This window comes from Abramis brama (assembly GCF_963993115.1).
Source record: "Abramis brama genome assembly, chromosome: 17".
Classification (NCBI taxonomy): domain Eukaryota; kingdom Metazoa; phylum Chordata; class Actinopteri; order Cypriniformes; family Leuciscidae; genus Abramis; species Abramis brama.
Window position 1 is genome coordinate 16,910,191 of NC_139979.1, and position 22,785 is coordinate 16,932,975.

The 22,785-nt window shown below is 36.5% G+C and overlaps 1 protein-coding gene across 2 annotated transcripts in view; it reads left to right on the plus strand.

The window, feature by feature from the left end:
- Positions 1–22,785, plus strand: part of kcnn4 (potassium intermediate/small conductance calcium-activated channel, subfamily N, member 4) — a 24,763-nt gene continuing 1,978 nt past the window's right edge. The window contains exons 1-8 of one of the 2 annotated variants that reach the window (XM_084090091.1): positions 1–538; positions 4,003–4,098; positions 9,989–10,443; positions 10,812–10,947; positions 15,243–15,353; positions 17,244–17,365; positions 21,079–21,148; positions 21,503–21,669. In XM_084090091.1, the coding sequence (XP_083946217.1) occupies positions 254–538; positions 4,003–4,098; positions 9,989–10,443; positions 10,812–10,947; positions 15,243–15,353; positions 17,244–17,365; positions 21,079–21,148; positions 21,503–21,669 (1,442 nt within the window). In that variant the 5' untranslated portion in view covers positions 1–253. The remainder of the gene's footprint in view (positions 539–4,002; positions 4,099–9,988; positions 10,444–10,811; positions 10,948–15,242; positions 15,354–17,243; positions 17,366–21,078; positions 21,149–21,502; positions 21,670–22,785) is intronic. The other variant, XM_084090092.1, reaches the window with a different exon arrangement.

A 22,785-nucleotide genomic window follows, 5' to 3' on the forward strand; every position in this document is an offset into this window, starting at 1 on the left:
ATACGTAAGAGCGCTACTTCATAGTGAAGAGTTTCAGAGCGCCTACCCACAGACCCGTGTGGCTGCAGTCATGTTGAGGCGCGTACAGTGTGAGTGAAAGATCGCATGTAGGAGCGCGCACTTCACTTTGTGCTTCTTAATACTGCTCGAGTCCAACGTGCTATGCCTTCCGAAATGTTGGTTGGAGAGGGGGAAGGATAGGATGGAGAACAAGGCGACTGAGGTCTGTGTGGACTGAAGACAAGAGCGCGCTATGGAGATGACCGCTCGCCTCGCGCACTTGGACACCAAGGTGGATGGCAGAAACTGTGATGGGCTTGTCAACCATAACGGAGAGACGACGGAGATAAGAGTACCGCTCTCTCACACGGGGAAAAGACTCAGTCCGATCGAGGGGGGAAATCTTTACAGACTGCGTGACAGAAAGTTCCTTTTGGAGGACAAGAAGCGCCTCTGCGCGTGGGCACTGGGAACCGCGTTGTTAGGCATTCTGCTGATGGTATTACATGCTGAGCTGTGCCCAGTAGTGTATCAACCAGTAAGTATACAGCTATAATTAAATTCTGGTAACGGTAGCGCGCCTGAGACAAGTGGTGCAATTTATGGATGGACGACTTTAGAGGGTAAAATTATATTTAATAAGAGGAAATATCACTCAGATTTAAAAAGAAAATTATTTTCTTAGTTATTTAGAGTAATTTATTTAGGCGTAAAAAAAAAAAAAAAAACGGGTCTATAAAGTTCCAAAATTACGCATGGCTGGAATATTCAACTTTAGTTGTAGTAGGGAACTAAAATGTCGTTGCTCAAGTAATATCTTAAAATATAGATATATGAATATAAAATAAAGAGAAATGGTTTTATGCGTTACACTGTAAAAAGTGGATAAATGTTATTACCTTAATGTACTAGGCCTATTCCAACCTGGGTTGATTTAGTGATATACCTATTAAATCTGGTTTTGACTTTTAACAATTTAAATGTCAGCACATCATGGACATTTTTAAGATACTTGACAAGTCATATTCCCAGGGTAGCAGGTTGATCAAAAGAGGAAACATCTCTAAATGATAATCTTGACTTTTATATAGCAGGTCTGTTTGGTCATATATGATTATATCTTCACAAGAAAGAGATTAATAATAGCATTAATAATGTTAAGTTGAAAACAGAACATACAGATAAAGCACAATGCAACCAGAGTTCCCATGTAAAACCGCCCCTGTTAAATTCAGAGCTGATGTCTTTATCAAAACGCATCCCCAAATAGTCCATCTCAACTTTGGCACACAAAATGACCTGTTGGTCAGTGAGGTCCAATTAACACAGGGAATCAGTTAGTCTGTGCTCTGCAGTCACTTATTACCTGTTGTGTCCCAAAGTAGTATTTTTATTGTCTGACATTTAGCAGGAAATTTTAACCAAAGCGAATTACAGTGCATTCAGAGTTTGCACTGTATCCGTACATGCATTCCTTGAGATTTGAACCTATGACCTTGGCGTCGCTGGCACCATGCTCTAATACTGTTTGAGCTACAGAAATGCATGATTATGAAGTTTTTATATACGATATAGACACATATATTTGGGATTTTTTCAAATGCATTTTAAAAATGAATTAGTATATCTTTTCTTTTTGATAAACGTATGAAAACACTGATTTGAAGAATTCATTAAATGTACTTTATATTATTGTGAGAAAAAAAATCATCTCAAAACATCACCTTATTTTAAAAACAACTCTTTACTCATATTTACAGTGTAACGTGTGTCCAAAAGAAAATTAAAACCAAAGTAATTTATGATTAATAACATTATAAAGCTTCTACATGTTCTACATTTAAACCTTTAAACCTAGTATTAATATTTTATTTTTTAAAAATGATAAAACAATGTTGATTACATAACACATAATCTCTATATTAATCTATTTGCAGTCTCACCCTGAAATTGGTCAACATGAGTGACTGAAGAGTTTTTACTCCCTGACTGACAACTATCAGTGTTTTCATCATTGCATTCTTGATTTGCTGTAGGAAGTTTCCTACAATTATTTTTTGGTCATACTCCCTAAAACATATATATATTTTAGACAATTTAGAGAAAGAATTAATTTGCACCTCCAAAGCATAGCATACTTCTGCAACCGTGACGACTTACCATTCTCATGGAAACCAAATTATACAGGAAAAGCAGCTATTTATGCAAGTTTTTCCACATTTTGTCCCCCCTCCCTTTGTGCTGCTCAGACTGCCTATTGCATCTTTCCACACCATTTAGTGCATAATTAGCGCCTGTTTGAATAATGGATTTAAGTGTTGACCTCAAAAGGGACATAAGCACTATGCTGATTTTCACGTGTTATCCTGTCCACATACCGTGGTGGATGGAGCGGTCAAAACAAACTTCAACTCTACCCCCGTGAGCTTTACCTACTGTTTCCTCAATGTTGCTGTTGCATTCATACACATTAACATGAACACTACACAAAGAAATCATTCTTTTTTTCTTCAAAAAACAATATTTGTGAATAGCTTTTATAACACTACATGTGCAATCCATACCAACAAAGCAACTTTATCTATTCAGTATCTATAAATTGTTTCTATAGATGCTTATCACGGTTATGTAGGTTTAGACTTTGTATTTAAGACAAATTGAGCTGAACTGTGTCTTTATAAAACCAAAAGCATTCATTGATTGGTGATATAAGCTACAATGAAAGTTTCCACTTGAGTTATATACCTGATCTATGCTAGATTTTTCCCTATGAAATCTGTTTTCTCGTATTGTTAAATTCACAGTTGATATCTTTATCAATATACGCGGTAAACTGGCTCAACTTTAGTGCATAACACGATATGTTGGCCACAGAGATGACTCACAGAATTACAGCTAAAGCAGGACATCAGATATCCTGTTGGTCATTTAGCAGATGCTTTTCTTCCAAAGAAACCTGAAGTACAACAGGCTCCTCTGAGTTGTCTGAAGTTAACTCAACTTAACACAGCACAACACAAAAGTGGTGGGATTCTCTTCGGTCTTTAGGTCACCCCCTATCTGCGATTTAAAGGTATCTCTTTAGTATTTACACTGTAAATTGGCTGCTACCTTAAGGACCTGATCAAACTCTGAAATGTAGTTTTGTTGATGTAACACAATGTATTTAAGTTTTTTACAGTAACCACATTTTTCAGGGTAATATGTTTGTAAATGCAGGATTTTTGAATTTAAAACTGCTCCGAAAACTGAAAAGAAACCCCATCTATGGAACTATCATAGCCTACTATCATTTTTTTCAGAATGGGAATAATGATGTCATTTTTGCCCATTTTCTTCTGGAAATTTAATGACATTTGTTCTTGAATTTGCATAGCAATGCATATATTTGTTTTATGGCATTTTAGTGGCATTTGTATGGAGAAGGACCACATGCTAACAGAACGATCTTCCAGGCACGATCATTTATTTAAGCCCACCATTCTCTTGGAAAACAGGTTATGCAGGAAAATTGGCTATTTATGCAAGTTTTTCCACATTTTGTCTCCCTCCCTTTTGTGTTGCTCACACTGCCTAAGGTCATATTGCATCTTTCCACATCATTTAGTGCATAATTAGCACCAGTTTGCATAATGGATTTGAGTTTTGACCTCTAATGGCATATAAGCTTGATGCCGATTTTCACATCTTATCCTCCCCACATAACAAACAAAACAAAGCAAAACAATCTTCCTTTTGCTGTCAAAAAAACATCCGATCTTGAATAAGATTAGAAAAATGTTACATTGTTGATCGTGTTCTAGAAAGAAAGCACCTGCATCATACGTGACATGTAATGATTAAACAGCAGAAATTACAGTGAAATACTTTAACTTTAGGCTAGTATAGTTATTTTTGTATTTAAGTAAAAATGTTCAGTTCTCACATTGACAAATAGTACCACACTGTAACCTGTATAGCATAATTCACTGTCATTCTCTGTGTTTTGTCTGTTCTCTCCAGGGATCCATATATGCCCTCTCCATAAACGGTCTCATCAGTTTCTCCACTGGGTGTCTGCTCATTCTCATCATCGCCTTCCATTATAAAGACATCAGAGTGAGTGTTTTTGTCCAATCTAAATCCGTTGAATTGCCTCTTCTTAATCTCTTAATGTCTGAAGATATTACTCTTAAAGGGACAGTCACCCAAAAATGACAATTCTATCATGATTTACACACCCAAGATCCAAACGCGTATAACTCATTTTGTTCTGTGGAAAACAAAAGATCATTTTTTGTCCATACAATGAACGTTGACTTTCATAAACAATTTGAATTTTCAGTCAGAATTTTTAATTTTTGGGTGAACTTTCAACCTCATTTATTGTCAGCTACGTTTTCTTTTATTGCGGTGTCACTTATTTGAATAAAATGCCTCTTGATGTTATCTTGACTGCTTCAAAAGAGACCATATGAGCACACACATATGGCATAAAATTCTTGCTAGCAATAAGATACAGATGAGACTTCACACAGATGGGATATGTTTATCTTATGATATGTAATGTCATATCCCAATGAGAGTTGTTAAAGTACAGGATTAAATAGTGTAACCCAATACATTCAAAGATTCCTACCATTAATCAGTGGCGGATCCTGGCATAGGCAAAGGGTGGCAAAGCGCTTAGAGGCGTCATGGGGCACCGCTCGCGTACACAGCATTTAGACTTTCTACTCGTCTTTATAGTTCATTTGAGGCAGTTTCTAAATGACAAGTGTTGAGAGCACATTAATGTTACGCAAGAACACATCCATGTAATGCACGAGCACAAATTTCTCGGCTTGCAGGCGGATTCACTTGAGCACAAAACTGGACGCACACTTTCAATATACAGTGGTCTCATGGCTATGCGTTCGCTCAGATATTGCATGTGCAATATCTATAGTATTTTTTTGGAAGTCAGTGGGGTACATCAACTGTCTGGTTACCCATTCAAAATATCTTCCTTTGTGTTCAGCAGAAGAGAGAAATTCATACAGGTTTGAAATAACTTGAGGGTGAGTAAATGATGACAGAATTTTCATTTTGACGTGAACTATTCCTTTAACCATTACTAACTCAACTTTATACTGGAAAATACTCATTTGGTTGTGTGACTACAGTTCCTAACTGTGGTGTATGTCACATTGGGTTAAACAAGAAATAACATTTATGAAGGCCAGTTAAAGAAACCTGAGTAAATTTGAACAGTGTCAAATTCAGAAAACGTTTCATAGCATCTACAAGTGCAGTGTAGAGATAAGAAGGGAAGTGTGAGGAGCAGGTGGGGCTTATCTGAACTCCTCACACTGAGTCAGCAATATGGGGGCCAAAGGGACCTCAGGGTTTTTAAAGTAAAAAAAAATTGGTACAGACAAGTCAGTTACACTTCACTATGTGTTTCTTTGTGTGACTCACTTGGTTAAAGGAACTTAAATGAAAGCAAAAAAGAAGAGGAACAGAAGAATTGAGGAAGATAAAACAGGGGAAATGAGAAAGTAAAAAAAGGGGTGATAGATGATAGGGTCTTCAAAAATCGTGTGTCAAATAAACGTCTGTGTCAAATAAACAAAATCTGATGTTGAGAAAGCATGTCATTTGGCTAAAAGCCCACTGCTAGTCTTAAGTACCGCAGCACATGTCTCCATCAGCCCACTCTGCCAAGACATCACCTGCTTTTACATGATCTCACATCTCCCTTAATTCACCCCAACCCCCACCCTATTCCCTGTGCCTGGCAAACCCTTAACTGTGTTCCCATGGGACTCATATCGCACCCCTCATCGTCACTGTAAAGGCCTCATTCAAGGGACAAAATCTATACAGAAATGTCATATGGGCTAATCTATTTAATATCATAAAATAAAAAATGTTCCATATTAAGGTCATTGGTTTTCAAAGAAAGACTACTCAAAGTCATGATGAGTATTGTTAATTCTTTCAGTTCGATTCCTATCAAAGCAGGAACTTATGCAACCATGTGTTGCATGTGTTATCAGTAGTGTGCAAAAGGCAAAACATATCCTTTAAGCCGCAGTCCGTAACTTTTTGTTGTGTTCAAAATGTACAAAATTTGTATAAATTTCTATATAAGCAAATTTTTTTTAATATAAGCGAGTACATCATGAATCTATTTTCCAAATCGTGTTTTTGTCTTATCCTGAATCACTGCGGACTAGCCCATTACCTGCGTGACTCGTCATAGACATAAACAGCTCCGATGTTCTTCCGCAATATGCATGCAGTTCTGTTTTATATACAGCGGGGGAAATAAGTATTGAACACGTCATCATTCTTCTCAGTAAATATATTTCCAAAGGTGCTATTGACATGAAATTTTCACCAGATGTTGGTAACAACCCAAGTAAGCCATACATACAAAGAAACAAACAAAAATAAGTTCAGAAATTAAGTTATGTGTAATAATGTGAAATGACACAGGGAAAAAGTATTGAACGCAAAAAGGCATGGAAAGCCAAGACAACTGCTGAAAACTTACAGTAATTAAAAAGCAATCCAGCCCCCTGTCAGTGGAAATTAATAACAGCTGGTTCAGTCCCAAATGATGGCCTACAAAAAGGTCTCATTGCCAATGTGTCACACAAGACACATCTCATGATGGGTAAAAGCAAAGAGCTGTCTCAAGACCTTCGCAACCTAATTGTTGCAACACATAATGATGGCATTGGTTATAGGCGCCATTCTAAGCTTCTGAATGGTCCAGTGAGCACTTTTGGGGCCATAATACGGAAGTGGAAAGACAATCATTTCACCATAAATTTGCCTCGACCAGTGCTCCTCGCAAGATTTCTGATAGAGGAGTGAAAAGAATAATCAGAAGAGTTGTCCAAGAGCCAACACCAAGTTGTATGGTGTTTTTAGGGTAATGTGCACTGCCATTTCTCCTCCAAATATGGTGTGTATTATGGCATCCAAACAGTTCAATTCTGCTCTCATGTGACCACACTATATTCTCCCAGTATTTCACTGGCTTTTCCAAATGTTGTGCAGCAAACTTTAAATGAGCTTCAACATGCTTTTTTTTCAGTAATGGAGTCTTGCGTGGTGAGCGTGCATACAGGCCATGGCGGTGGAGTGCATTACTTACTGTTTTCTTTGAGACAACAGTACCTGCTATCTGCAGGTCTTTTTGAAGCTCTCCACAAGTGATCCTTGGCTCTTGGACAACTCTTCTGATTATTCTTTTCACTCCTCTATCAGAAATCTTGCGAGGAGCACTGGTCGAGGCAAATTTATGGTGAAATGATTGTCTTTCTACTTCCGTATTATGACCCCAAAAGTGCTCACTGGACCATTCAGAAGCTTAGAATGGCGCCTATAACCAATGCCATCATTATGTTTTGCAACAATTAGGTTGCGAAGGTCTTGAGACAGCTCTTTGCTTTTACCCATCATGAGATGTGTCTTGTGTGACACCTTGGCAATGAGACCTTTTTGTAGGCCATCATTTGGGACTGAACCAGCTGTTATTAATTTCCACTGACAGGGGGCTGGATTGCTTTTTAATTGCTGTAAGTTTTCAGCAGTTGTCTTGGCTTTCCATGCCTTTTTGCGCCTCCCTTTCATGTGTTCAATACTTTTTCCCTGTGTCATTTCACATTATTACACATAACTTAATTTCTGAACTTATTTTTGTTTGTTTCTTTGTATGTATGGCTTACTTGGGTTGTTACCAACATCTGGTGAAAATTTCATGTCAATAGCACCTTTGGAAATATATTTACTGAGAAGAATGATGACGTGTTCAATACTTATTTCCCCCGCTGTATATATGTATATATATATATATATATATATATATATAAAGGGCTGGATTTATTGATTTGGGGGCCCCAGGCAAAATATAGGAATGGGGCCCTACAGTACAGTTGCACACATTTACCTGGATCAGCCAGCGCAGCTTCTCAAGAGCGGCTGCACAAGCTCTGATGACGATACAGCTGTTCCACGATTGGCCAGATTCACCGCATGACAACGACCCCCCTGTGTTCCACTAATGCTCACAAATCTGTATTTTTATAACAGTAAAAGCTATTTTTATGTAGTCGCAATGTTATATTGTGTCATGTTTATCAAAAAATAAAACGGATAAAAAACGTAGACCCCACTTTATTGGTATTTAAATTGAACTTTATTATTGTACAAACAGACGCTGTATTAAGCAGTACATAAATGAAAATGTTTCTGAAACATCTGTGTAGGCCTATTTGACAAATATTGCATTTATTTAACTTGAGCTGTGTAAGGCTGGAAGCTTACGCTGCTATTTTGAACCAGTAACCACAACAAAAGGCAGTTGAAGGATGACGTGTATAATTCAAATATTTATCTGACTCCAATATAATTAATCTGACTCCATTAAAGTTGTTGTTATTCTTTAACCTCTTATTCTTTAAAGGTAAAGGTCTTTCTTAGAACTGATAGGAAAACGTAGGATTTAACCTGAACGTTTAGATAACGAAAGTTATAATCACTTTAGCTTTAAACATCATCAGTGATAAAAGGAAAGATTCTCAAAGCCTTTAAAGCAGGCAAAGTTATTTATTAAGTTACGTTTAAATATACAGACAGTAGAATGGAACAACATACTGTATAGAAAACTTAGTTGTAACAAATAATGCACTGTTGTGCAAAACAAGGCCGTAAAAGCCTTTCTCATAGTATGAGGTTACGCACCGGTGTGCGGGAGTGGCGGGGTTAAAGCCTTTCTCCTAGATCAACAGTACCCTGAGCAAAGCATTGTTAAACATGAGTGGAAACCAACACCGAAACCGACCGATAGGAAACCAAAAGATGAGGCAAATGGGTTGTGATCAAGAGGGGGAGAAGAACATTAACATAATTTATTCTCCTCAATGCACGTTTAACCAATAGTACCTATTGTACATTAGGATACTTTAATATCTCTATTAAGTTCACTACCATTAATTTCAGTTTATAAGCTGTCAGATGAGACCAAACATGACATATTGCCTGGAGTTTCCCAACAGTCCTCAATCAGCATAGTGATGAAATCCCTGCACTAGATAGGCATTAGCATACTGTGATGATGAAGGCCATTGTGCCATGTTTAATTCACATGTATACTTTTAAAAGGCTTTTTGAAGTACTAGGACAGTAAAGAGTTCTGCCCATATTTGCTCAGCCCTACAGCTGTGATAAAGTATCCAAGCGTCACAACGGGAAGCAGAAAGTGTCCGACTTCACGTCTCTGTGTTCTCCTCCTCCCCGACTCTCGCCGATCGATTGCATCCAGTCACAGCCGAAGTCGAACGCGCCTGAACTGAAAACTAGGACACTTAACGTGAAAACCCACCCAAACATACAAAGAACATAGAAACACTGACTATCCTTTACACTATTGTGATTAGATTAAGGTATGATAATTTATGTTATTTATATTTATCATATTTGGTGCAGTTCAAGTAGGCCTTTTTTGTGCCATTTATTTTATTATTTACTTTAAAATGGTTAAATCTATTAATTTAACAGACAAACTTTTTCAGATTTTACAGCAGCTGGAACTGGTAAAATAAGTGTAGCGGTTGTACACTTACAACCAAATTCTGGTCCATGTACTTTTCAAAGTGTCTGATGTAATCAAGACGGCTGTTGATTAATATGGTGTTACTCATTTTCAGCTCTAAGTCATGTTTGATATTTTTTGTGTCATGTAATTAATGAGGCATTCACTTGTGATTTATGGTTTTGAGTAGTTTCACTGACACACTTGTCCTTCACAAGTAAAACAGTTTACAGCTGGACGTCCTATCAGGGAGGGCAGGGCTGTGTTTATTTTGGCACTGTTCTCACAGTGAATCAAGAACGTCTTGCTCACTTTCTCGTCTTTGCCATACTTTGTTAATCACTGCTTCCTTATGAGATCAATCAAGTGATTCTCTTGTTGATATACATCCTGCCTCTGTTTTTCTTTCCTTTCTTCAAGCTTTTCATCATTGACCACAACCAGGTGGACTGGCGCATTGCCATGACCAGTAACCGAGTGCTTGGCATCTCCCTGGAACTCATTGTCTGTGCTATCCATCCTGTGGCCATCTACCTGAGGCCAGATATGGGGGGCAGACTTGGGGGGAAACCGGAGCAAAATTCCTCTACCCCCCTCTGCTTGTCCTCCAGTCACAAAGAAGTCATGCTCGATGTGGAGCTGCTGCTGTCGGCCCTCATGTTCCTGAGACTGTATCTCGTGCACAGAGCCGTCCTGTTACACAGCAAGGTGCTCCTCAGCGCCTCTTACAGGAGCATCGGCTCCCTCAACAACATCAACTTCAGCTTCCGCTTTGTGCTCAAGGTGTTAATGAACAAGTATCCGGCCCGAACGCTGCTGGTCTTCATTATGTTCTTCTGGCTCTCCGCTGCTTGGATGCTGCGGCTGTGTGAAAGGTATACAGAACGTGCAATTACTAGTAAAGAAAAACACATACGCAACAGTATTTATTATAGTTTTTTCATTCGCTTCCTCTCGCTTGACTCGTTACAGCTCATCAAGTGTTATCATGCTGATTCTGATGTTGATGGTCAATTTGAGTTGTGGTCATTTGTTACAAATAGATTTATTTCAGGAAGAAACATGTTGTTCGTCTGCACTCAGAACTCATTTTTCAATGTCAAATTTCAAACAAAACATTCTAGTGTGTTTTTTCAGAGTCATTCATTAACAGTGTTGTCTTTTCGTTCAGTTTAAGTAGATGTTCTGAGTTTTTCTTTTGTTCTGAGTAATTCACACAGCTGCTCTCTGTCTCCACCTATAGGCAGAAGCAGGTCGAGACAGGTGGCATGGACACAGCACTGTGGCTCATAGCTATCACCTTCCTCACAGTGGGCTATGGAGATGTGTCCCCTCACACCAGCTGTGGGAAGTTGGTGTGTCTCTTCACAGGCGTCATGGTAAATATAATTCATTTTGAGACAAATGCAATAAATGATACATTTATTGGCAACATAATTTGCTTTTGTTTTATTTATGAAAGTGCGGTATTTGTTAGAGCATTAAACATGTTCAGTAAAAGATGTTTGCTCATAAAAGATAAAGAGTACTAATTATTCATTGAGCTCCATATCTTTGGTTTAATAAAGTAATAGAATATATTTAGCATTATCATATGACTTTGTAACCACATGCATTGTTAGCTGAACACATTATAGGTCTCCCGACTACGACTAGTCGTAAATGCGACAATGCCGTGATGTCGTGAAAAACGACTCTTATGCACTGGTTCATTTTAATGACCGAGTCAAAAAGATTCACGAACTCCCTCGTGAACTAGTTCTTTGAACCATCACTGTCTGTGAATCGTTCCGAGCCGTTTACAGCTCACTCCATGTGAACCATCAGTCGTTTTTGGTTATGTCCTATTCAAAACGAACCAGAAACTGTGTTACTTCAGATTCATTACATTTACATATTCACTTAATCATTGTTCATGTGAACATGAATAATGTGAACATTACAGTTATTCAATAAATGAATTACGGTTTTCTTAAAAACAAGCAAGCGGGTATGTTGTTTGTAAGTCGTTTGCCTCCTAAATGGCACACACCTCTTTTTTTAAGTGTCTGTAGTTGTCGCAGCTTCTGCTTCATCACACATACAGCGTTGTGACTGAGTCCAAATCCACGTCCAACTTGACACATTTTTTTTTACAGTTACAGCTGTTCTTCCACCCTTCCTGACAGAGACACTGGGGTCTGACTATGATGCTGTGCTGACAGTTTATAATTTTAAATAGAATCATGGTCTGTGACATCTCACATACAGAGGCTGTTCAATCATGATTAAAGGGATGGTTCGGAGTAATTTCAACCTAGGGTCCTTTGCACCATGTCCTTGAGCTTTTTTTCCCGTAAAAGTCCTTTGCAAAACTCACAAGTGTAAGGGAAAAGTGGAAAACTTTTCCGAAGTGTTGACAACTTAGTGTTAGCTAATAATTGTTGCAAACTGCTACCAACAAAATATTAGTGCATTCCTGGAACTGGGCATCGTTACACTACATCCTTATGCATCACTTTCTGCCAGGACTTTTACGGGCTTTTCCCAAATCACGGAAGTGACCTCGACGTCCGGGTTAGCGGTAGCATGAGCCATCAGGCAAGTGTTATTTAAATAAACTCCTGATGTACTTACAAACTTTCCAATGCCTCGTTTTATGAGTACAGAACCTATTTGTACTACTGTAGAAGTTTTGTAGTACCATTCTGGGCATTATTAGTGGGGTAATTTACGAGATATAACCTTGGATCCATTAGCGCCTGCACTTAGCCATTCGGCTGATATCTCTAAATAAGCTCTAACTTTAATAATGTTCGACCAAGGGAAAAAAGGCTTCTGGGGGGGTGTTTTGCTCGAGGTCATGGTGCAAAGGACCCTAGGTTGAAATTACTCCGAACCATCCCTTTAACAAACAAGTATTGAGAGGTGATCGTTGCATTTTAACAAATATCCAATAATATATATTTTTTTCCAATTTGTCTTATGTTGGATAATGTTGAAATCATGTCTTTAAGGCATTATGAAGGTTTTAAAAAAAATGGGTTAAATATAAACTCTCAGGGTTTGTGTGCATCGGGGTGTATCTGAACATAGAGTTCAGTAAGTGAAGGAGGGAGGGAACGATTTAGCAATACGATACACAGATTGTTTTGTCTGTAAACCAAGTACTTTGGTTACACCCGTACAAGATCATTTCAGACCGAATGACTGAAAATAAAGACGATACATATGAATTTCATGTCAAAAGTTTACAACAAGAAGCTTATTATATAATATTATTATTTTTTAAATATTAATATAAGAATTAAATATAGTTTTTATTACATAATTAAAATTGAAGTGGTTTAAAAATAAGGTAATTTTGGTTAAGGTAACATTAATTAAGAATGAGAAATACATTTGTTACAGTATTAATTCATCATTGTTAATGTTAGTAAATAAAAATACATCTGTCTTTGTTAGTTCGTGTTAGCTTAGGTCCATTAAATAATATCAACCGATGTTGATTTTAAAAATGTATTACTAAATTTTGAAATTAACATTAACCGAGATTAATAATGCTTTAGAAGTATTCTTCATTATTAATCAATGTTAACAAAAGGAACCTTATTGTAACGTTTTAGCGAATGTTTACAGTGACGTAAGAACCTGTGCCAGTATGTGTTGGGAATTTGTGGTGTATGTTCCTGAGTGTTGGATTTCCAGCCATACTCTGACTCAGGCAGCTGCATCTGCACCGGACTGTCCGCCCTTCTCTTCTCTCCATCCCTCATTTCCGATCAGATCAGATAAGCCGGCAGGATAGGAGCATGGGGCTCACACGACAGGAGCATGGGGCTAAAGCCAAACCCAGACACCTCCCTGACACAGTGGAAAATAATCCTTCACTCTTCTTTCTCTCCCTCGCTCAGTGTTTTTATAAGCGTTCCCCTTTTTTTAGGGAAAACTTTCCACCATTGCCATTTTTAGGTGGTTTATAGCATTTGGCGCCACTAGATCAGGAGGGTGTGCCAACCTGTGCCTAAGACTTGGAAAACCAGAAAAAAAAGTTTCCTAATCCAGTTGGAACAGTATACCAACAGTTCATTAGGGATTGCCTCTCACCTGTAGTTCATTCAAGCGTAGTGTTCAACATGACTGGTTGCCTCATGTAAAAGCCTCCTATCACTTTCTCCACATAAAGACGAGACTTTAACGACTTTCCAATGGTATGATCAGCTTCCATCATCACCTGTTACCCATTAACTGGAAGTATGAAGGAGCGTCTGTGTGTTTGTCTTGCATACCTGCACTGCAAAAAAAAAAATATATATTATATATATATATATATATATTAATCAGTATTTTTCTTATTCCCCAGAAAGATAAATATAATTACGCAATTTTTTTTTCTTTTTTTTTTTCTTTCTGGTTATAAATGACTAGTTGTTTTTTTACCTTGCTTTAAGCTTAAACCTCATTAATTCTAATGAGCTAGAAAACAATAACAAACAATAAGAAAACAGCCAGTTGTATAAGAAACTTAATTCTCTGATAAAATATATATTCTCTGAAAACATTTCCTAAAATCTTATGCCGTTTTGTGTCCCAAGTAATCTTGGTTTAAATATGTTAAAACATTTTTTTTTTTTTTTTTTTGAAAAAACAAGAAAAAAAATACTAATTAAGAATTTTATAGCAGTGTATCTTTTTGCATCTTGCATGAATTCCAGACAATTCTGCTTATAGGGTGGGGACAGTTCAAAAGATTAATGTGTATCTCCATATTTTAGAATATAACACTCAGGAATTCACATCGTCTGCCAGCAGAGTAAAAGAGCATTGAGGGAGAAACTCTTGTGAAAAAATATGGTTGTATTAAAGATTTTGCTCGTTGAATTGATTAATTCTGGCTTACTGAGATGATTGACTAAGGGGAGTTCTGTGATTATACTTTACCATATTCCTTGACTGCTGTGAATAATCAACTATGGAAAAACTGTAGGCCTTTGTGTTTTCAGCCCTTTTAGTCAATACCGTGAAGCAACCTTAAAGCGAACTGATTAAATTATTGCTAGCTAACTATTTTTTCTTTCCATGACAACTAACTGGCTCTCTCTCTGTCTCCCTTTCTTTATCTCTCAATTATTTTTTTCTCTAATGCAACATTTAAGGAGCTCAGGTAAATGAACTGTTTAGTGTAAAATTACATGGAAACATTCTATGTAATCTCGTTTCCGTCACAGAATAAAACATTTTTAAAGATAATTGTGACTTTTTATCTCACAATTACGAGTTTACATCTCGCAATTCTAACTTTATAACCTGCAATTGCGACTTTATATCGCAATTGTGACTCTATATCATGCAATTGTGAGAGAAAAGTCGCAATTACCTTTTTTATTTTTTATTCTGTGGCGGAAACAAGCTTCCATACATTCCTCATAGAGACACACACTTTTTTATAATGTTCTTCCATGTAATAATTTTGTTTATGTTTTGTTTTATTCATTTATTTTGGAAAATCTTTCTAAATTTTGAAACTGATTTGAATAAAATAAATACCATTGTATTCCATCCCGCCAACAATTATTTATACACTTGTTACAAAGAATATCTGAATATCATTAAGTCTGAATATTTTATGTCTGAGTATATGTTTGGGATATGAGACAGATGGTAACCATGCTCATGTCTGTGTGTTTGTTGTCAGGGTGTGGCATGTACTGCTATGTTGGTAGCAGTCATGACTAAGAAATTGGCACTTAACAAAGGGGAGAAACATGTGCATTTCTTCATGATGGACATTCAGATCTCCAAGCGGGTGAGCACACAGACCACCACATACAAAACATGTTAATGATAATTAGACTTAGCTTAGCCATTTGGGAATGCTCTGTTGCGGATGAGGAGCATAAAAAGCAGTGACCCGGAGGATGCAGAGGCATGGATGGAAGCAACATTATTTTCCGCATTGAACGTGTGTTATGATTTCTGAGGCTTTTTATAATATTATTTTTTCCTTAAATAGGGAATTCCAAACAGCAGCACAGTGTGGGAAAATGCTTAGGACGGCCAGGCAGAGACGGCCGCTGAGCTCTTAATAGCCGACAAAAGGCGTCAAAGGGAGGAAACAATCAGGTCCCTGTCAGGAAAAGAGCTTGTGTTAGTCCATGAGAAGTTTAACTGCAGAGAGGAAATAAGATGCACTGATGTGTGTCCTGTGAGTGAGCCTTAGCGTATGCACTGGGAAGAGTGGAGGAGAGAAAGTCTTGATGCTCAGGGTGGCTTGCACTCCTCTAACAGGATCCATCTGTTTGCTTATCAGAGGAAGGAGGAGAGACCCCAAAATAAATGCATTGAGGAAGATGGTAAATGGTTAGAGTTTCAACAAAAGGGGGGCAAGAACTGACAGGTGTTTCTGAAAGTTACATTAGATCGTTGCCCACCGCTGAAAGCAAGTTCTTAAAGGAATATTCTGGGGTTTAAGTTTAATCGGCAGCATTTGTGTCATAATATTGATTACAATTTTTTTTATTTTACCTTGTCCCTCATTTTCAAAATGATCTTAGGATCTGTATGGGAAGCTGACACAAAATACTTTTGGACAATTGAAAAAGTTAACATTTATAAGCAAAAAGAAATATTTAACAACTTTTAAAATATTATATATATATAAGTTCATTATAAGTTCATTTCATATATATATAAAGTAGTCAACATTTGAAGTGGATCAAAACCTTTCATCAAAGTTATACATGAATTTTGAACAATACCCATTCTTGTCTTAGGACAACTTTGATGAACCTTTTTGATCCACTTCAAATATAGTATGTTAACGTTTATATATTGGCCACATTCATTTCTAGCATAATTGCCTCACTTTAAACCAATTTTAATTAAAAAATATGAACAAAAGGAGGGACAAGTGGACATTATTCAACTGCTAAATTCAACTGAGTCCAGAATATTCCTTCAACATATTCATAAAGGTCTGGACCTGTGCTTTCAACTTGGCAAAAGCCATTTCCTGTCACAGGGTGTTTTGTTGTGTTAACGCTCGCAGTGTGTGTGTGTGTGTGTGTGGCGTGCCATAGGTCCAACTCATCAGATCCTGCAATGATTTACCTTGATGATACTTTAAAGGAAGACATCTGGACACAGTTGGACACTAATAATAACCACAAATGCACAAAATTGCCAGGGAGGTTGTGACATCATCATGAGCAGGTCTTCAACAGGAAGACACAGAGACAATAATAGAATCAAAGAAAGTAGAGAAATGTGTGATTAAAAAAGAAAGCCCTTGACCGCCCATAACCCATATATAACTTTAAGATGGCTATTCTCATCCTCAAATCACCCTCAAAATAACCAATACTTATCCTTCCGTTCCCATCTTTCCATGTTTGTTTCCATCAAGGCCACTTCTTTAATAAACCGTGCCAGTTTCCTTATATCCTGTCCAAATTTTCTAGTAATTCTCTGATGTGTTGTATTTTGTCATTTACACATTACAATCATCATATTACTGTTACCGAGTGTAATTTAATGGCCAGCAATGTTTACAGTAGTTTCAGTATTTTATCTGCTGAACAATTTAAACATGCAACTGTTTACTTAAGGAATGGCCTGCAGACTGTCAATAGAGTATCATTGTATAGTTATGATGGATGGATTACTTATTATTGAAATCATACTCTCTGTGGCGCAGATCCGGCACGCAGCAGCCGATGTGCTAAGAGAATGTTGGCTACTGCATCGCACCACCCAGACAAAGGACAACAGCGGAGAGCATCGACACCATCAGAGATGCCTTCTGGAGGCTATCCGTGTGTGAGTGATCCACTACAGTGTGCATTCAGCCATTAGACATCATGAGAGAGATTCACTATAGACATTTTAATTTTAATTTTTTGCTATCTGCTATTTGCTATTGCTATAGGCTTTACCCACAATACAGTGCAGTTACGCCCTATTGGCACTAACTGGCTTAGTATGTTCAATGTTAAGTATTTTGGCTTCAAATAAATAACTTCAAATTATATTATATAATATATATTATATACATTTCACCCAAATGTCACTTACGCCCCTCTGCATGGTTCTCACCCCTTGATATACTAATGTTCCTTTTTTTCTTTTCTTTGGGTAGCTGACACAAAATACTTTATTGCTTATACACTTATACACTTTATATACTTTATTGTTATATTAAAGTAAATTTTTTTTTTCAATTTCATTATGTATATTCATTGTTGCTATACAAATTAACACCTTTTAAATTATTTAAATTATATAATTATTATTTTTTCATATATATATATATTATTATTATTATTTATTATTATGTTTTTAATCATTATCATTATATATCATTATATTATCATTATATATTGAGGGGTGAGAACCAGAGAAGTGTAAGTGACATTTCACCAACTTTACAGGAGGGCCAAAACAAAACAAATTACCATAGTTTGATCTGACTTTGTGTACTGATTTCAATCTTTGGATGACAGTATACTTATGAAACACTATTTCAACATTTTTTTTTTTTTTTTTTATAAAAAAAGTCACATGCGTCTTTTTGGCACCATTGTTTCATTCCATTTCGTATATGAAAACATGGGCACATATGATGACAATATGAACAAAGCATTACATTAATGAGTTTAAAAGAAATAACAATCTATTGTGATAAAATAAAATATCACATAAAATGTCCTTACATCAAATTAGTTAATTGAAAGTGATACATTTGACAAAAATAGTAATCTCAGCCACTTAATTTGGCCAAATGGGCAATTGAAAAGCCTTTACAGATACCTTTGTAATAATAAAACAATATGATAGCAAATACCATTAACTTAGTGATACTGAAGTAATGAATTGCATAAATAATTATTATTAACAACTAATTGATAACATTTTGCCATACCAACTGAAAGTATAAGTTCCAGAACAGTGAGCATATGAAATAGGTTACTGAATATTGAGGACATGACAACAAAACAAAAACAATCTGTGTCTTAAAGAACATTTGAGATGGATTTGTATATGAGATAGTAGCCTACTCTGACTGGCTGACTTGTAATGCCTGGTAGATGTCCATATAAGATTGCGGGATACTGCCATTTGTGCACAGTGTAAGTAAGTCTTTCTTTTTCACAGCAGTGATCCCATGGTGGACATCTGTATAACTGTTTAGGTTCCATTCCATGATAACCTAGTCTCCTGTTTTCCAACTTAGATAGTTCATATTTGAACTGAATACCTTTTGGATCGTCTTTTGTGCGGCGCAGCCACTTGATTTTCTGCCAACGAAACATAATTTATTTGTAATAAAATCCTTTGTAACATTATAAATGTATAATAATAAAGACATTTGTAATGTTACAAAAGATTTCTATTAGAATAATCTATTATTATATTCTAATTTGTAATTCGCTAGAACAAAAGCTTCTGCTAAATGAATATAAATGTTAATTCATTACATAAAAGTCTTTGATTTGACATTTAAAATGAAAAAGATGAAATTGATGAAAATGATTAAATCAACTATTTGTAACAACAAATTGGCTATTTTATTCAATATGATAATGTAATAATAATAATAATAAGAGACGTCTGGATATTTGCATTTACTCCATCATCCAGCTTTTTGTCACAAAATAAGCTTAATAATACATCTTCAGCTGTTAAAAACAGTTTTCTTCTCATGGTTGACCTATTGGGCTTACACGTGGTGTCAGACATTTTGACTCATGTGCTATCCATAGGCTTTACCCACAGTACAGTGCGTTTACGCCCTTTTGGCACTAACTGGCTATTTCATCCAAATGTCACTTACGCCCCTCTGGTTATCACCCCTCGATATACTAATTATGTTCCTTTTTATAAAATAAACAAAATTGCTATACAAAATGATATATATATACAGTATATATATATATCCTGGGGTAGGACATTGCTTCATTACTTTGAGGGAACTGCTCATATTCCACTTGGTCATTTTCTATAAAATCATACATGACAAGTCAGTTTTACAAAGATCACGTTATGCAGTGCAAAGCATACTAGCCTATGTGTTCTTGCAGGTGTTTATTTTGTGGTCATTACAAGAATTACAATTCCCCATCTCTCAGCTGGTTGTTGACACACTTGTTTACAGTATGTCCTCACATCTTCCTGCAGATAAGGGCTGGTTTTGAGGAGAGCTGCTCTTTGGCTGCAGTTCCTTTATGACCAGTGCATGGGAAGCTGTGATAAGTGAATCTACACCAGAGTTTAGCATTGTTAATGACTACAGGATTCAGGCTCTTAGAATGTTCCATGTGTGAGATCTGTGGTTGTAAGGGGTGAAGGGATTTCTGACTTCCTGTTTTACAGTTAGCAGAATCACCAAGAATATTCGGTAAAGAAAGTGGGTGCTGCAGTGACAGCTAAAACGGCATGCTAGCAAGCAGACCGCTAAATAGTTCGGAGGTCATTCTGGTTTGTGCTTTTTGGTGTGTTTCCTTTTTGCTTCCATGGCACACGGTCGCTGGTCATGTCTGCATGCTTTGGTAGTTGCTGATGTTTCCCCTACAATAACTGGTTTCCGTTTTGCTTTTTTGGGACACAACATATTCAGAGACATCTGCCAGTGTCAGCCTGTTGCGACAGGAAATACACAAACTTTCATTACTAGAGGTTACAAAAGAAGATCTTGAATTTAACCGTAAAAAGACCCAAAAGAGATGAATGCATAAAGGGGATTAAAATTACCTGTTTTTATCTTCATTATACAGAAATGTTTAAATGTTTCAATATTATTCATTTGTTCGCTTAACATGTACAGTACATATACAATGAAAAATTACATTAAGTGTAATTAATTCTAAATATAACTAACGTATGCCTATATGTGAGAAATTTAATTTTAACTTTTTTGACTACACTACACTGACCCTTTTACAAATATAGATTTGTCTTTTTTAACACAAAATATGAAAAGGTAGTCACAAAATTTTGACAAATCCAGGGTGTCAATAAATAAAAAAGTACCAGTCAAGATTCTGTAAGAAATGCATACAGGTCTATAATAAAAATGAATTAAAGCATAAAAAAGAAAAACTAAAAAAAGAGAAAAAATCAATAAAATTAAAATATAAAAAATGAAAGCTAATTCAAATTTAATATATTCTATAATAATATACGATATACTAATATCAATAGTATGTAAATAATACAAAAATAACACTATTTTGACCCCTTTTACAAACACTTTTATACAAAAATTGTATTATATTTTTTATGAACCTATGACCAGCACATGTAAATAACATTACTGAGGCTCACATGCAAGATTTATGAAGAATACATGGAATATTAAGCAATTAAAGGATTATTGAAGAAACACCCTTGTTCATTTTGCCCCCTTTTTGCATTCTATGGTTATTAGAGGATTGAGATCTCCAACATAGAGAAACCCAGCTGACTAGAGTTCCTTTAAAACCATTGTACCAGGCGATGAATGTAAGTGAACGCATGTCTTTGTCTACAACTAGATTTCGTCACTTGCGGTTGAAGCAGAGGAAGATAAGGGACTATGCCAGTGAGATGGTGGATCTTTCGAAGGTAAGTCAAGACATACATCGGACTGGTGTCTAGGTCTGTTTGCCCTAATAAAGAGGCATTCACCTAACCCAGACATATAAATGTTCTGTGAAACCATAAAAATCTCTTTAAAAACTACCTTAATGTCTGACAGTGTCTGGTGTGTTACTTATGGCTGTGCACATAAAAAGAAAAACAAGACTTTGACAGTCATCTTCCAGAGATTGTACCTCCCAATTTTTTTGTGAGAAATGAGTAAGAAAATGACCAAATGTCCAGTGTCTTATTATACCTATGTGCTTACACTCGTGAAATACAGCTGTAGCAAATCTAAGAAAAGGATATTGTCTGGAAATGGACTTTGTCCTCAAACAGATGCAGATGATCATGTGTGATCTGAGTGCAAACTGGAACAGCTCATATCATGAGCTTGAACAGCGAATCATCTCCATGGAGCAGAAGCTAGACGAGCTGGGACGCTCCTTCCAAAGCACCTCTGAGCTGCTCACACAGACGCTACATCGGCGTAGACTGGACCACAGGTACACTGTACAAATTTTTTTTTCCCAAGTTGTTTATACAAACAGATTATTAGAGTACGTTTTACAAGAAAAACTATTTCAATCTTTCTGCTTCAAAATTATGTTTACAATTCAGTGTGTTGCTTACCATTTCTTTGTAATTATCTGTGAAATTTACTCGCAATTTCAATTACACAAACGCACTGCAATTACAACGCAACAAAATTCAGAAACGCACTCCAAAAACTCACAACACAACTAAATATAGAAGCGCACTGCAAATACTCACAACACAACTAAATACAGGAAGATACTGCAAATACTCACAACGCAACAAAATTCAGATACGCACTGCAAATACTCACAACATAACTAAATACAGAAGCATGCTGCAAATACTCACAACACAACTAAATACAGAAACGCGCTGCGAATACTCACAACACAACTAAATACAGAAACGCGCTGCGAATACTCACAACACAACTAAATACCGAAACGCGCTGCGAATAATCACAACACAACTAAATACAGAAGCATGCTGCAAATACTCACAACACAACTAAATACAGAAACGTGCTGCGAATACTCACAACACAACTAAATACAGAAATGCGCTGCAAATACTCACAACACAACTAAATACAGAAGCATGCTGCAAATACTCACAACACAACTAAATACAGAAACGCGCTGCAAATACTCACAACACAACTAAATACAGAAATGCACTACAAATAGCACAAAGCTTAATGCGATTCAACAGAAGAAAACACATGCAAATAGAAAACAACACCAGCCAATTAAGATAACATCTTCAACAGTTTGACAACACATGCGCTACAAATACTCACAACGCATCCAAATAAGAAACACACTGCAATACTCACCAAATACAGAAACGTTCTGCAAATACTCACAACACAACTAAATACAGAAACATGCTGCAAATACTCACAACACAACTAAATACAGAAACGCGCTGCAAATACTCACAACACAACCAAATACAGAAACCCACATTAAATACTCACAACACAACCAAATACAGAAACGCACATTAAATACTCACAACAACCAAATACAGAAACGCGCTGCAAATACTCACAACGAGTAACGAACCGGGCCGTGACATTT